We start from the raw sequence: 14,704 nt of genomic DNA, 5'->3' as shown, positions 1-14,704 counted from the left end.
AGAAAGAAAGGGGAGAAAGAGCATAAGAGAGAGAGGGAGAGAAAGTGAGAGATACAAAGAGAAAGAGAGAGGGAGAGAGAGGAGGGAAAGAGGGAAGGAGAGAGAGAAGGAGAGAGAAATAGAGAGGAAGAGGTATAGGGGATAGAGAATGAGAGAAAGGGATAGAGGGAGAAAAGAGAGAGAGAAAGAAAAGGGAGGGGGAGAAAGAGGGGCAGGAGAGAGAGAGAGAGAGAGAGAAGGAAAATAGAGAGAGAGAGAAGGAAAATAGAGAAGAAGAAAAAGACAAAGAGTGGGAAATGGGAGAAAGAGGGGGAGAGAGAGAGAGAGAGAGAAGAGGAAGAGCGAGAGGGGAAAGAGAGAGAAAGAAAAAGAAGAAGAGAGAGAGGGGGAGAGAAGAGAAAAAAGAGAGGAAGATGGGAAGAAAAGAGAAAAAAAGAGAGAAGGGAGAGAGAGAAAGAGATGAAGGAAAAAGAGGGAGAGAATGAGAGAGAGGGGGAGAGGGGGAAGAAAGAGAATGTAAAAACTAATTTTATATATGTTAAGAGATAGAGAGAGAGAGAGAGAGAGAAGATGTGGATAGGAAAGGAAAAGAGGGAGAGAGAGAGAGAGAGAGAAGAAGAGGGATAGGGGAGAGAAAATGAGAGAAAGGGATAGAGAGGGAGAAAGGGGAGAGAGAGAGAGAGGAGGGAGAGAGAGAGATAGAGAGTGAAGAGAGAAGGAGAGGGGAGGGGAGAGAAAGAGAGAAAGACAAAGAGAAGGAAAAGAGAGGAGAGAGAGAGAGAGAGAAGAGGATAGAGGATGGAGAGAAAATGAGAGAAAGGGATAGAGAGGGAGAAAAGGGAGAGGGAGAGAGAGAGGGAGAGAGAGAGATAGAGAGTGAAAGAGAGAAGGAGAGGGGAGGGGGAGAGAAAGAGAGAAAGACAAAGAGAGGGGAGGGGAGAAAGAGGGGAAGGGGGAGAGAGAAAAAAAAGGAAAAAAGAAAGAGGAGGGAGAGAGAAAAAGGAGGGGAAAAGGGAGAGATGAAGAGAGAGGGAGATAGAGAGAGGAAAGGGAAAGAGAGAGAGGGAGAGAGAGAGAGAGGGGGGAGAGAGAGAGAGTGGGAGAGAGAGAGAGTGACAGAGAAAAAATATAAAAACTAATTTTATATATGTTAAAAGTTAAAACTAGTTTTAGGCATAAACCAGTTTAAACTGGTTTTTTTAATTAAAACTGGTTTTATTTTTATGAACTGGTTTAAACTGGTGCACTGTATTGTAAACTGGTTTAAAACCAATTTCTTATTTGACAAAATAGTTTGGTTCAGTTTCTAAACCATTTAAAATGGTTTAGTTCAGTTTCAGTTCAGTTTATAAAAAAACTGAACCATGAACACCCCTAGATATAGTTAGTTTTAAACCATTCTGCAAGTTCTCAATTTCTGAACTTGGAACTCATTTTCTTATTTTCTTTCTCCTCTTCAATTCACGAGCTGGTTCTGAGTTTTCATACGGTGCAGTGAGCGTTTTTTTTCACTTGTTCCCTTTCTTTTTTTTTTTTCCGATTCACTCACACGACAGTGTTGATGAGAGTGCTTTGTTTCGGTTCTGTTGAAGTGTCGACTCTGATCACGAGTTTACAGGAATTGAAGGGAGTTGCTCGTTCTTGTTGAGTCTCAAGGGGATTAGCGTCTTTGTGCTACTTTCAATTTCTCTTGCGCACGATTCCTAGTTCGTGGAACTTGCTTTCGCAATATTTTGTCCAATTTTGACTATTTTGCTGAAAGAATGGTTGATCCACCCGCTCCTTGCTCCGATTTGGAAAATCATGGATTCTCCACCGCTGAATCTTAGAATTTCATGCTGATGATACATCACTTTTTGACTATACAATCTTAATTTTCTCCTTCCGTCAGATCCAACTCCAATCTCAATTAGGATCCTTCTAGTCAATTTTTTTTTCATTCGAGCGAAAATCCTGGTATCTCACTCACTTCCATTCCCTTGAACAATCACAAATTATCATTCTTGGTTCCGTTCTGTGAAGAACAAATTTCTATTTGTGGATGGTTCTCTTCCCAAACCTAATAAGACTGACCCTACTTTTGAGACTTGGGAATATTGTAATTCTTGTATGCTTTTCTAGCTTCATGCTTCTCTTATTTCTAAGATTTTAGGTAGTGTATTGTGGTGCAATGTTGTCGCGGATCTTTGGCGAGATTTAAGTCATCAATTTTATTAAGGGGACATTTTTAGCATCACTGGGTTGGAGGAAGAGATGTTTCTCACCAAACAGGGGAGTTGTCGATTACTTCTTACTTCATCAAGCTCAAGTCCATTTGGGAGGAATTAGAGGAATTTTGACCGATTCTGAACTGTGATTGCCTGCACAAATGTGATTGTGTCTGTAGCATTTTAGAGACTACAGATCATAAACCAATATTATAAGATTCACACAGGCATGAATGAGGAGCATACGGGTGTTCGATCTCAAGTTATGCTTATGTAGCCATTCCCAATCCTTGCTACGGTATTCTCTATGCTTCTACAGCAAGAGAGACATATGGTTATGTTAGTCAATGCTGCACAAACCTCCAATTTCACCCCAATTTCTCCAATATTCTGCTTCATGAGGCAGAGGATGCGGTGGTCACAGAGGCTGCTGTCGTAGTTCTACTAAGCAATGCACTCAATGCAGCAAATCTAGTCACACTATTGACACATGTTATCATAAGCATGGTTATCCCTCTCATGTGCGGAAACCTCAAACGACTGACAATAGGCAAGTTGTTAACGGCATGGTGGCAGATGAAAATGATGCACAAAATGACACCATCTCTGAAGCCTAGAAGAGTGGCACCAATATAAACACCTTATTCTCCAAAGAGCAGAAACAAGCTTTGATGACTCTATTCAACCCTCATGGTGATAAACATGCACATTCTACTAATCTGGTAATCACGGTTCATGCTCTTTCAGCAAGTATACATAAAATTCTTTCACTTTCAAGTCACAATTTAAGATCATCGGATTGGATATTAGATATAAAAGCAACTACTCATGTATCGTTCTCTTTAAAAATTTTCAACCGCTATTATTTCATAGATCCAATCCTGGTTAAGATGCCAGATGGTTCCCAAATTATATCTACTAATAGAAAAACAATTTGGTTTACTGAGTTTTATTATTGTTTAATTTAGTTGTTATTATTGTTTTCTTGCATTGAGTAGTTGTAGATTTTACTAATTCATGTAATTTACTATGCTTTATATTTATGCACATTAGGTGTTTGATGAAATACTTGAATTAGTTTTAGAGTAGAATTTTAGCACTCTTGCCTTGAGATTGAGGACTTAAGTGCCTTGATGTCATTGATGTCAAATGTAATTGGTAATTTAGGGTTGTTAGTTGATTTTAGAATCAATTATATCCACTTGACTTCACCCTCCGATGTTAGAGAAAAATCAGGTGGAATTAACCGTTTGTAATTACTATGTTGTGGTCAATGATTCAAGATAAAAGACTTTGACTCTTAATCCTTGCCACGAGTGTCTTGTAGCATTTATATTATCTTAATTGTTAGCTTTACTTTCTTACAATTTACTTTCTTGTTCATCATTCCAAAACTCAAAATTCTCATAACTAATAATATGCACTCTTTTCTGTAATTCCTTTGAGAGACGTCTCGAGATTTAAATGCTCTCGGTTATTATTGGTTTGACTTAAGTAACAAAAAAAATTAAACTTTGATTGAAGGTTAATTATTGGTTTAGATTTATACTTTGACGAGATTATTTTTGTAAAAATTCTAAACTGATAATTTTTTTACGTCAACAACCAATCTACACTTTACATTACTTCAAATTTTATGTTTTATGAACGCACCAAATATATTAAGATAGATTATCACACGATAAAAGATCAAGTGCAAGATGGATCGCTGAAATTGCTCTTTATTAGGACCGCATAACAGGTTACATATCTCTTGACCAAGAGTTTGGCTCTGGAGTCATTTTTAAAATTTCATTCCAAGTTTGGACTGTTTGATGTTCACATTCTAAGTTTGAGGGAAGCTATTTGATAATATAGCTCAGTATAAGTTTACTGTACTAGTTAGTAGTAGATGATTGCTCCTATACAATTAAGTTAGTTAGAGGTTGTTACGGATGATTAGTATTACTGGCACCGTAACTAGTTTGTTAGATAATTAAGTTAACTCATTGATATAGTTAATTCTACCTTAATAATTAACATAATGTATATAAACCAGTTTATTGTATTATTACAATTGAGTGAAATAATTTTATAAGTTCTCAATTTTTGAATTTGAAACTCATCTTCCTATTCTCTTTCTCCTCTTCAATTCATAAACTGTCTTGAGTTTTCACACGCATAAAAAAAAGAAAAAAAAGTCTATTATAAAATTTACACAATAAAAAAAAGTTATTGTGTAAAGAAACATGTTAGAGATAATTATTTATGTGTCTTCATCCACGTATTTATTTTAAATTTTTGAAAAAAAATATCATGACACAATAGAATTAATACTTAAAATGGTTTCTAATATTTGATTTTCGACACAATTTAGTCCCTTAAATTTTCAATTGATTCAAATTGTATCTTGAAATTTTGACTCGTGCTTCAATTTGGCCTTTTCGATGTTTTCTCGTCACCGGAAGACTGACATGACAATTTTAAATGACACGTGGCACTGTAACGGTTAGATGATGTGACCAAAATTTTCAAGGTATTAATTTAACCCCTCACAATTTGAACATAAAACCTAGCGCAGCCCCAATTCTCTTAAATTGTAGTAGTTTCTCCAAGAGTTAGGGAGCAGTAGCCAAGGCTTTGGCAGTTCTAGCAGAACTCGTTCGCAAGGTGGCTTGGTGAAGAAAACGATTTGTTTAGAAAATTATATTTATTGATGTTGCTCTGTGTATATGCTTGTTGATGAATTATATTCATCGTGGTACTTGTTGTTTCAGATAATGGGAAGAAAAGCTAATCCTGATGCCACTTTTCTTGATATTGAGAAATTGTATTATAAGAAGGAGAAATACGTTGAGGTGGAGAAATCGTATTATAAGAAGGAGAAACACGTTAAGGTGGAGGAAGTTCCATTTGAAGGTTCTAAGGAAATAAAGGAAGCCATTGAGTGAATTGGATGGTTTGGGTTTGGTGCGGCCTATTCTGACTAAAGGGGCAACCTTTCAATCCAGTGATAACAAAGTTCTATTGGAGATAGATTAAGAAACCGAGTTAACATCAGAGTAATGCAAGAAATGTTAATAAAATATTCTAAAAAAGTCAACAAAGGTAAAGTGGACTTATCTTTGCAAGTTGCACTACAGAAAAAGCTGAAAAGGTATATGAAATTACCATTATAATATTTTTGACAATCTTATTTTGTTGTCTTATTAAAGCAACGAGAAGCTGAAGTACCTTGTTTAACTTTTTCTATTTTGGTGTGTGTATGCGTGTAGTTTGAAGGGGAATATGCACTAATTCATCAATTAGAATTATCATAGAATGCCACTTTGAACCCAACATCGTACTTTAAGATTGGTGAGACTACTACGATTTTGGAGAATTGGAGTTGTGCTAAATTTTATGTTCAAATTGTGAGGGGTTAAAATGATGCCTTGAAAAATTTGGTCATGTCGTCTAACCGTTACATTGTCATGTCTCCTTTTAAATTACTAAATCAGCTTTCTAAAGGCACGGGTCAAAATTTTATGGTACAATTTGAGTCAATTGAAAGTTTAAGGACTAAATTACATCGAAAATTAATTTTTAGAAATCATTTCGAGTATTAACTCTGACACAATACGAGTACATATTTCGTATTCACAAAAACATAATTATATCGTTATAAAAATTTTAATTATTTTAATATGATAGATTTAATTATTCTAATATAAAATATTTGATATTAATTATTTTATTAGAAAAACATATTATGTTGACGGTGAGTCGGTGACCCCACCTATCTCTATCATTCCATAGCTGCAAGAGACATTAGAAAATTGTATGGATGATTCATGCACGCAATCAAGAAACAAAAGGGAAAAAAAAAAGGGACATTTGGTCCCAACTACATACTGTGAAATAATGATGTATCCTCTGTAACCTAGTAAGTTTTATAATATATGGTTCACTATTTTTAGACATTTACATTATTAGGACTCTTGTGCTACATGAATAATATAATACCAATCACAGGGTATATGTCACATGATCATTGTTGGCACCAGCAAGTGTTGTCCCTAAATTTACCGTGCATTAAGGTGTGATGTATTATTGATCTTATAAAAGCTGTCAAGGAGAATTGAATCCGAAATTGCACTGATTTCTAAATTAATTTATCGATTAAATAAGGAAAAATGGAATTGATCAATGATGATATATATATCACAGGAAAGAAAAAATATAGAGAGTCAATGGAGTTTTTATACAATATATACAATGAGAGTATAGGGATGTTTGATTCAATAGAATATCAGATGTTTATTATTCCTGGTACCTGGATGGTTATTCTGAATAGTATAGATATATTGTGTTTGAGAAATTAGTAATATTTTATCCTAAATTTTCATTTTTTAACTCATATTAAACTAAATAAATAACACATTATACACATTTTACAAATACTCTATTGGCTTTCTAACAGAATTAAAAAAAAAAACATAATAATAATTCGGCTTTTTAAAGAAATAACTTTTTCTTTGTTGAGAAGGTTACAGACTTAAAGTAGGCAAAATCTTTTTATTTTAACAAAAATATTTGGTAACAAAATATTATTTAGTATTTATTAATTGTTATTTAAATTAATAAATATTAAATAAGACAAATTTAATTTTTTTTATTTTCTTAGTTCTTATAGATATCAAGTAAGAAATAAAACTATAGATTTGAAATTAACCGAATCTTTAGAGATTCAATGGTGACGAATTACGTTTAAAGGTTTTGAGAATAAGCTTTTGACTTGTTTACAATTCTGTGAAGAATTCGCGAAGAGATTAGCGAAAAATTTGGTAATAATTAGGTACAAAATAGATTTGATTTAGCGACAAAATTCTATCTACTAATTCACTAAATTAAAGTTGCAATAACAACTTAGTGACAAAAGCTTTTTTTTTAATTAGCAACTTAAAATTAGCAAAAAAATGTGTCACTTGTACTATATATAGTCGCAACTTTTTTGCTAATGAGATTTTAGTAGCTTGATAACTAAATTTTAATTTAGAATTTAGAGACTAATTAACAAGATACACGTCCTTAGCTGAGTAATTAGTTGTTGCCACAAAGTAGCGGTAACAATATAATTATCACTAGCTAACATAACTTGTGTAGTAATTTTTTGTAGTATTAACTATTAAGTGATGAATTTTGGAGGAACTAGTAGTAAGTTGCTCGCTAAAAGCTTTAATTTTGGTGATGTATTAGTTAGGAAATTTTGTTCGTCGTTAAATGTACATCAAGTGTTTGCGACGAAATAACAAGGAACATTATTCCTCACTAGTAATGCATCTTTCTGCACTACTAGCTTAGGTTCATAAGTTCATTAGTGATGAATTAGTGACATAATTGTTGATGACCATACAAAATGAAGGTAAATGTGTGTCAAGCTTTTGCAACCGAACTACCATAATATTCATGGCTAATCCATTTTTATCCAGTTGAACCCTAGGTAACGAATTTGCAAAAAGATTAATTGCTCGCTAAATTATTTGTGGCATATCAACTAGAAAATTTTTTTCACTATCCTTTTTTTAGCAACGGAACTAAATTTACGAGAAATTAACTTTCTTGTAAATCTTTCGCTAATCAATTAACCATTTCCAAATAAATCTTATTTTTAATGTGTACCACTTCATTGTTAAATACTGAAGAAAAATATTTTTTTGCAAATTTTGCTGCTAATCTGCCAAATTATTGTAGTCCGGTAGAAGAGTATAAATCAAAATGTATTTATTCATTCATTTTTTGTTTTTATTTGTATTAACAAAAAGGTGCCTTAAAGTACAACACTCTACTAAGTGTCATGAATTCATTTTGTGACGGTTTAAAATTATCACAAAATTTTTAAAATAGTTACTGCTAAATCTTTTCTTCTTTTTTTTTTTTTGTAGTGAACTAAATGACACGAAGCTTATACCCAAGTATATTTGGCTATAACGAAAAATAATAAAATTATATGTAAATCTAACTTAATTCTAAAAACTAATTTAGGATATAAAAGATATCTGATATTTATAAACGCTCTAAAAATTATATTAGAATTGTAATAAGATCTAAATCCCAAAATCATCTAATCTAATAACAAAATTTAGAATTATTGATTAATTTATTTAAAATCATGATATCAGGAAATTTCAAATGTTAAATCGAATTTTTAATTGCTTAATAAATACACACTATATATATAATGGCACCATAACTCAAGATACAATTTTTTTTTTAATATCTAGGTATATATTAAAATAAAATCAAATTTAAACACTAATATATTTGAGAGTGATGAAGAGAGTAAATGTCAAACGAAAAGTTTAAGAAGTACTCTTTGACAAAGAAGCAGGTTCTAGCTAGGATTATTACCTTGGTTGTTCATTATGCTGTTTTTAAGGGATTATTTCATTATCTGTGCTAAGGGAGAAATTACGATGTGAATTACAGAATATAGGATATATATAGACTTGGAAATTGCATATGCATGCATGGGTCAACGAAAATATTAGTATAAGTGGCAAGTCATCATTTATGATCAACACATTACCCACACCTTACGTATGAGAAAACTTCACTCCTAGTGCTTTAAATATACACGATAGAATCATCAAATCAATGTGGCCAAGTCATTATTTAGTTACAAAATAAATTAAACCCAATGCGCTGAAGAACACTATCTACCTACCATTGCACGGAAACTTTTAGGTTATTTTAATTATAAAGCAAAAGTCAATTTTAGAATTGTTTGTACGCAGTGGTGGAGCTTAGTTCAGACAAGGGGGGGCCACGGCCCCCCCAAACTTTTTATAAAAAAATTAGTAATACTTTTTCAAAAGATAAAAAATAATTCAATTGGTTTAAATACTTTACTATGACTTAAAGTACCCAATAAATTTAATAAGCAACACTCTTTCTACCTTTAAGTTTAAATATAAAAAATTAGATATTTTTATTTATTTAATTTAATATTATTTTATATTTTACTATTTATTTAATTTAATTTCTTATATGATAAAAAATAATTGAATATTTAATAAGTATTAATATTATTGTATTTGTATAAATTGATAAAAAAATTCGATAAATATTATAAATTTTAATATTTGTTCTTCTAACTTCTTCTTTACATATTCTACAGGATATATATTCAAATTTTATTATAAAATAATAATAAAAAATTAAAGAATTGATGTATTTTTTAAGAGGAAGACTAATATTTAAGAAGGAGAACATATAATTTTTACAATATCAACACATGTAGATAGTTTTTCTACTTTAATGAATCGCAAAAAAAGTGAGATACAACTTTTAAAAGTTCAAAAAGTTACATCTGATAAGTTTGACCTTAATTTTTTGGAACGAGACCCTGAAAAACGGCTTTAAATTTGGCAATATCACCAAAACCAGAGAAATAAGATTAGACGAGCTTACAAGGTTGTCAAACTCGCGAGTTTAGGTAAACTCGTAGAGTTGACCTAGACTCGACTCATAGACTCGACTCGTAGACTCGTATGAGTTTACCTGTTATAATTTTTTTGTAAAAAATATATATATCGTGTATAAGATATATATTTACTCAAATATAGGCATTAAAACTCAATAATTTCAACATAAAAAACATAATAAATTAACATAATACTACAATTATAACAAGTACTCTAGAACACACATTCAAATCCTTCAGTTATTACATAGTTATCCACTAACAATTGCAAAGTTATCCACTATCAAAGTTGGTAAATTCAGATTTGAGATTTCAGAGTTTCAAACATTCAGATTCAGTAACAAGTAACAATTAGCTAACACAAACAAGTAACAACTACAAATTACAAGAAGTAGCAATTAAGAATAGACTAAACTAACACTAACAAGTAACAACTACAAAACATGTAGCAATTCAGTAACTATTTTTTTTAAACATACCTGAATCTGAATGGCTGAATGGAGTAGGCTCAGTTGAGGAACCAGGCATTGCTGTGTTGTGCATGCAGACAAAAATGAATGGCAACAGAATACACGACTAACTGGCAGAGGACACGACGAACTGGCAGAGTACGCAACGACCGAAAGAGGATGTGATGAACGACGGTAGCGTGGCGATGGCAGATGCTCCACGAGTTCACGAGCTTTGATGCATAATAGAGTCAATAGAGAGAAAAATGAGAGAGTGAGAATGAAAGAACAGCGGAAAGAGAGTGACGAGCTATTTGGAAAACGGCAAATGGCAAACGGCGGTGAGGGATAGACGAAACATGAAGAGGTCTTGGAGAAGCGAGTGACTGAGTGAGTGCGACGAGAAAAGTGAGGGATTTAGCTATTTAGGGTTACGTTCATACGTTGCTCCCTTTTTTCCTCTTTTTTGGGCCCAAAACGGCTCCGTTTTTGCGAAAAATGCCAAACAAAGCAAACTCGGTGACTCGCCCGTAAACTCGCGAGTTTGACCGAGTTTATGCGAGTTTACCCAAGTCTACCCGAGTCTACTCAGAAACGAGTTTGTGTCCGAGTTAACTCAATTCCACTACCTAAACTCGTAAACTCGTACGAGTTTACGAGCTAACTCGAGAGTTTGACAACAATGCAAGCTTATCTTAAATGGAGTCCATATCAAAAGCATTTTGACAATTATCTTCTATGTGGCCCCCCAAATTTTATTTCAAGTTCCGCCACTGTTTGTACGTACTTGATTCTTGTAATTAGAAAGATATATGAAACTCTACCAGATGAGGATAGATATATAGATGGGTAATCCATATTATTATTTAGATAAAAAATTTAGATGCAGTCAATTTCATAACTTCAGACAAAGTTAATAGTAAAAAATTATTAAATAATTTAAATAATTTGACTAAATTTTTATCTAACAGCTATTAATTATCAATTTCACATGAAGTTGACTGTATCTGAATTTCTACCTATTATTTATAGTTCAACTTCATGTTATTAATTCTATATCTATCATAATAGAGTAACGCTACATATATACCAAAATCAGCCACCAAAATCTCAGCCATCAATATAAAATACATATTAAAATATAAATACACATTAAAAATAAATTAAATTACACATATATTTATGCACTCTAATTTTAGTATATAAATAGCATTTTTTATTATGATATATCAATCACACACCTTCTTCTTATTCTTCTTATATACAAATCCAAAAGTGAAGGAAAATTTAAAAAAACCAATACAATGTCTTAACCAAACCGGACCACATATAACATTATTTTTTGGATTATTTTGATTATTCACTTTAGACTCCATAACTTGGTCATGCTCAAATAATCCACTAGAACTCATCTTCATTTCTTCCTTTGCTTGTTTGATTTCGTAACTCCCCGGCCAATCCTCCGGCGGCGGCACCACCACCCTAACCGAGAAATGGATAACCCCATTTCTCCTCCCATCCCAATCCCTCAACTCATAACTCAACATTTGAACGCCATCATCATTATTTTCAGTTGCATTCGAAATATTTCGAGAAAAAAGAACATCCAAAACGCCAATTCTGGCCACCCCAACGGGCCGCGCCGCCTTGAATTTCTTGCATTGCACTTCAAATGTGATTGACCTAGCATGCATGGGAATATCCAACATGAATTTCTCGTTCCATGCAAATATGCCACCATTTTCGCTTACCATTTTGGTTGTGCAACAATTCAGAGACTCCGCACGAACGGTTACAAAGATGTTCTCAGCAATTGGAGTTCGATCAACACATATGTTTTCACCGGAGATAACAGTGATCTCTAGTGTGCATGCATGTTGCTTTGCCTCCATTTTATTTTTTGAGAATACAAAATAAAAATAAAAGAATTGCTAGGGAGATATGAAAGAGTATGAAGAGGGTAAGGGGATTTAATAAGTATGTAGTAAGATTTAATTGAATGAGAAATTAAGGTAGAAATGCATATGTTATTTCTTATGACTTTTCATCGTTTTGAGAAAAGAATAGAATTAATTATAGGTATTAGAAAAAGAGAGGAAAATGCTCTTGTTGCAAATTTGCTTATATATATATGAAAGGACTAATTAAAAAGATTATAAAGTTAAATGTAGATAGAGACTTTAACGTGTTTATATGACGTGTGTGGAAACTGTGTTTTACGTGTTGAGTAAGTTTACTATAATTTATGATGATTTCAACGTGTATATATGTATTTGAGTATACGATGTTGACTTATTCAACATACATGCCATGTGGAATATAAGACGTAATTGCAAATGCACAAGTAGGGAATTTATTTTATTTTATGGTGTACTACGAAAATTTTATAATTATTATCGTATAAAAATATTTTATTTTAAATATTAAATTGAATAATAAATTTTAAAATTTAATTTTTTTTTTACCAAAAATAAGAGACTCGAACCCGCAACTTCTTAATTGAGTATGGAGAGACTATATCATTTGAACTATTACTCATTGGCTTTAAAAATTTAATTTTTATATGTTATAAAAATATTATTTTTATTTAAAATATGACAAAATAAAAAAACGTATTTTTTAAACCAAAATTATTATAAAAAAATATTTAAAAAAATATTTTTAATATTTTTATTGAAATAGTTGTCTTATTTTAAATTATATATTGGTTTCTTCCTGGGTTGCTTTTTGGTTGCATGCATTCCTCATATATATATATATATATATATATATGGCGGTGGCAATGGTGTAATTTCCCGCAAAATAATATGGTTTTACTGTTTTTGTGTTTTAGGAATGTATAGTGCGTGTTTCGCAGAAATTAGTAATTTTACTTTTCGTAAATCATTACTCTTGATTTTACTTTTATTTTTTTTATTTTTTAAGTTTTTAAAAAATAGAAATCGTTATTTACAATTTATTTTTTTATTTTCTAAAAATAAAATAATTACTATTTACGATTTTATTTTTAAATTTTTTATTTTTAAAAAATAAAAGTTACTATTAATGAATTTACTTTATCTCATATTTTGATAAGATCCAAAAAGTCCCGTAATATTTTTGTATTTCACCAAAACAATCCCAATGTATATATATATATATATATATATAAAAAGGCCGCCCCATCACGTGGCGCTATTTTATATATAATATAAATTTTGCTTTATGAAAGATTATTCACTAATTTTTTGTAATCTATGTCGTTCTAAGTAAGTTTTATCAAATTTGAATTTGTATATTGGAAAGTCTAAAAAGCGATTAATTTCGTGTGCATGTATCTATCCATTCACAATTCAAATTAAAAGGTATCCTCCGTCATATTTTTCAGGTGTGTAATTTTAAGGAACCTATTTTTTTTATTAATTTCAGCTAATTTTTATAAAATTATTTTATTTATATTAAATTTTAGCCTTTAAATTATATATTCTTAATTCTAAATTTTAAATTATAAATTATTAAAAATATTTTTTTAAAATTAAAAAAAATTAACTACTCTTAACAAACTAAAAGTTAATTCTCTGTATTTTTTTTAAATGTTTGTCTATGAATATATATATATATATATATATATATATATATATATATATATATATATATATATATATAAAATAACAAATATTGATTTGTTATAAAAGATTTAATTATTTTAGAATAATATTAGAGATTTTTTTGCTAACTCTTTAAAATTATTTTGTTTATCCTAAATTCTAAATTCTAAATCTTAAAAAAAATTAACTAATATTGACTAATTAAAAATTAATATTTTATTTTTTTATTATTTTAATAGCTAATTGTCTTATTAAAAAAACAATATTAAGAAATTAACTTTTTTCAGCCAACATCAACTAATTTTTTTAAAATTATTTTGTTAATCTTAAATTAATCATAAATTATTAATTTTAAATTCTAAATCATAAACTTAAATTCTAAAATTAATTGATGTTGGCTAACTAAGAATTAGTTATATATATATATATATATATATATTGAAAACTGGTAAAATAATGTGTGTGTTAATGTTGCAAGTGTGAGGAGTGTTGAAGTTAGTCCCACATCAAAGAAAGTATGGAAGAGTGAGGAGTTTATAAGATGAGAGACCTATTAACTTGACACCTTAAGGTTTTGAGTTGGATGTGGTGTCTTCTCATCTTATATTCTCTCACTTGATTCCTCTCCGAAATCTCCCCGGTTGTCGAGAGCACTCCACGGTTTGGCCCAACAAAGTGGTATCAAAGCTGATGGTTTAATCAGTCTGGTGGTTTTAAGGGGTATTCAAGGTGAAGCACCGAAAGTTTTCTTGGCAAAGATGGTCCGAGCGGCGGCGGTGTGATGGTGGAGGAGCTAGAGGGGAGTTGTCGGCGGCGGTGTGATGGACGAATACTCATATGTGGTGGAGGAGCTAGAGGGCTTGAGGGGGAGATTGTTAATGTTGCAAGTGTGAGGAGTGTTGAAATTAGTCCCATATCAAAGAAAGCATGGAAGAGTGAGGAATTTATAAGATGAGAGACCCATTAACTTGACACCTTAAGGTTTTGAGTTGGATATGGTGTCTTCTCATCTTATGT

The 14,704-nt window shown here is 31.3% G+C and overlaps 1 protein-coding gene across 1 annotated transcript; it reads right to left on the bottom strand.

Moving 5' to 3' along the window:
* Nucleotides 1–11,279: 11,279 nt before the first annotated feature.
* LOC130960854 (uncharacterized) lies at nucleotides 11,280–12,206 on the bottom strand. Its single transcript, XM_057886346.1, has one exon. It carries the CDS (start codon nucleotides 11,990–11,992, stop codon nucleotides 11,330–11,332), a length of 663 nt encoding a protein of 220 aa, XP_057742329.1. The 5' UTR covers nucleotides 11,993–12,206; the 3' UTR covers nucleotides 11,280–11,329.
* Nucleotides 12,207–14,704: the final 2,498 nt, after the last annotated feature.

The sequence above is a fragment of the Arachis stenosperma genome, chromosome 2 (assembly GCF_014773155.1).
Source record: "Arachis stenosperma cultivar V10309 chromosome 2, arast.V10309.gnm1.PFL2, whole genome shotgun sequence".
NCBI lineage: Eukaryota > Viridiplantae > Streptophyta > Magnoliopsida > Fabales > Fabaceae > Arachis > Arachis stenosperma.
This window is presented reverse-complemented; position numbering and strand designations above follow the sequence as displayed.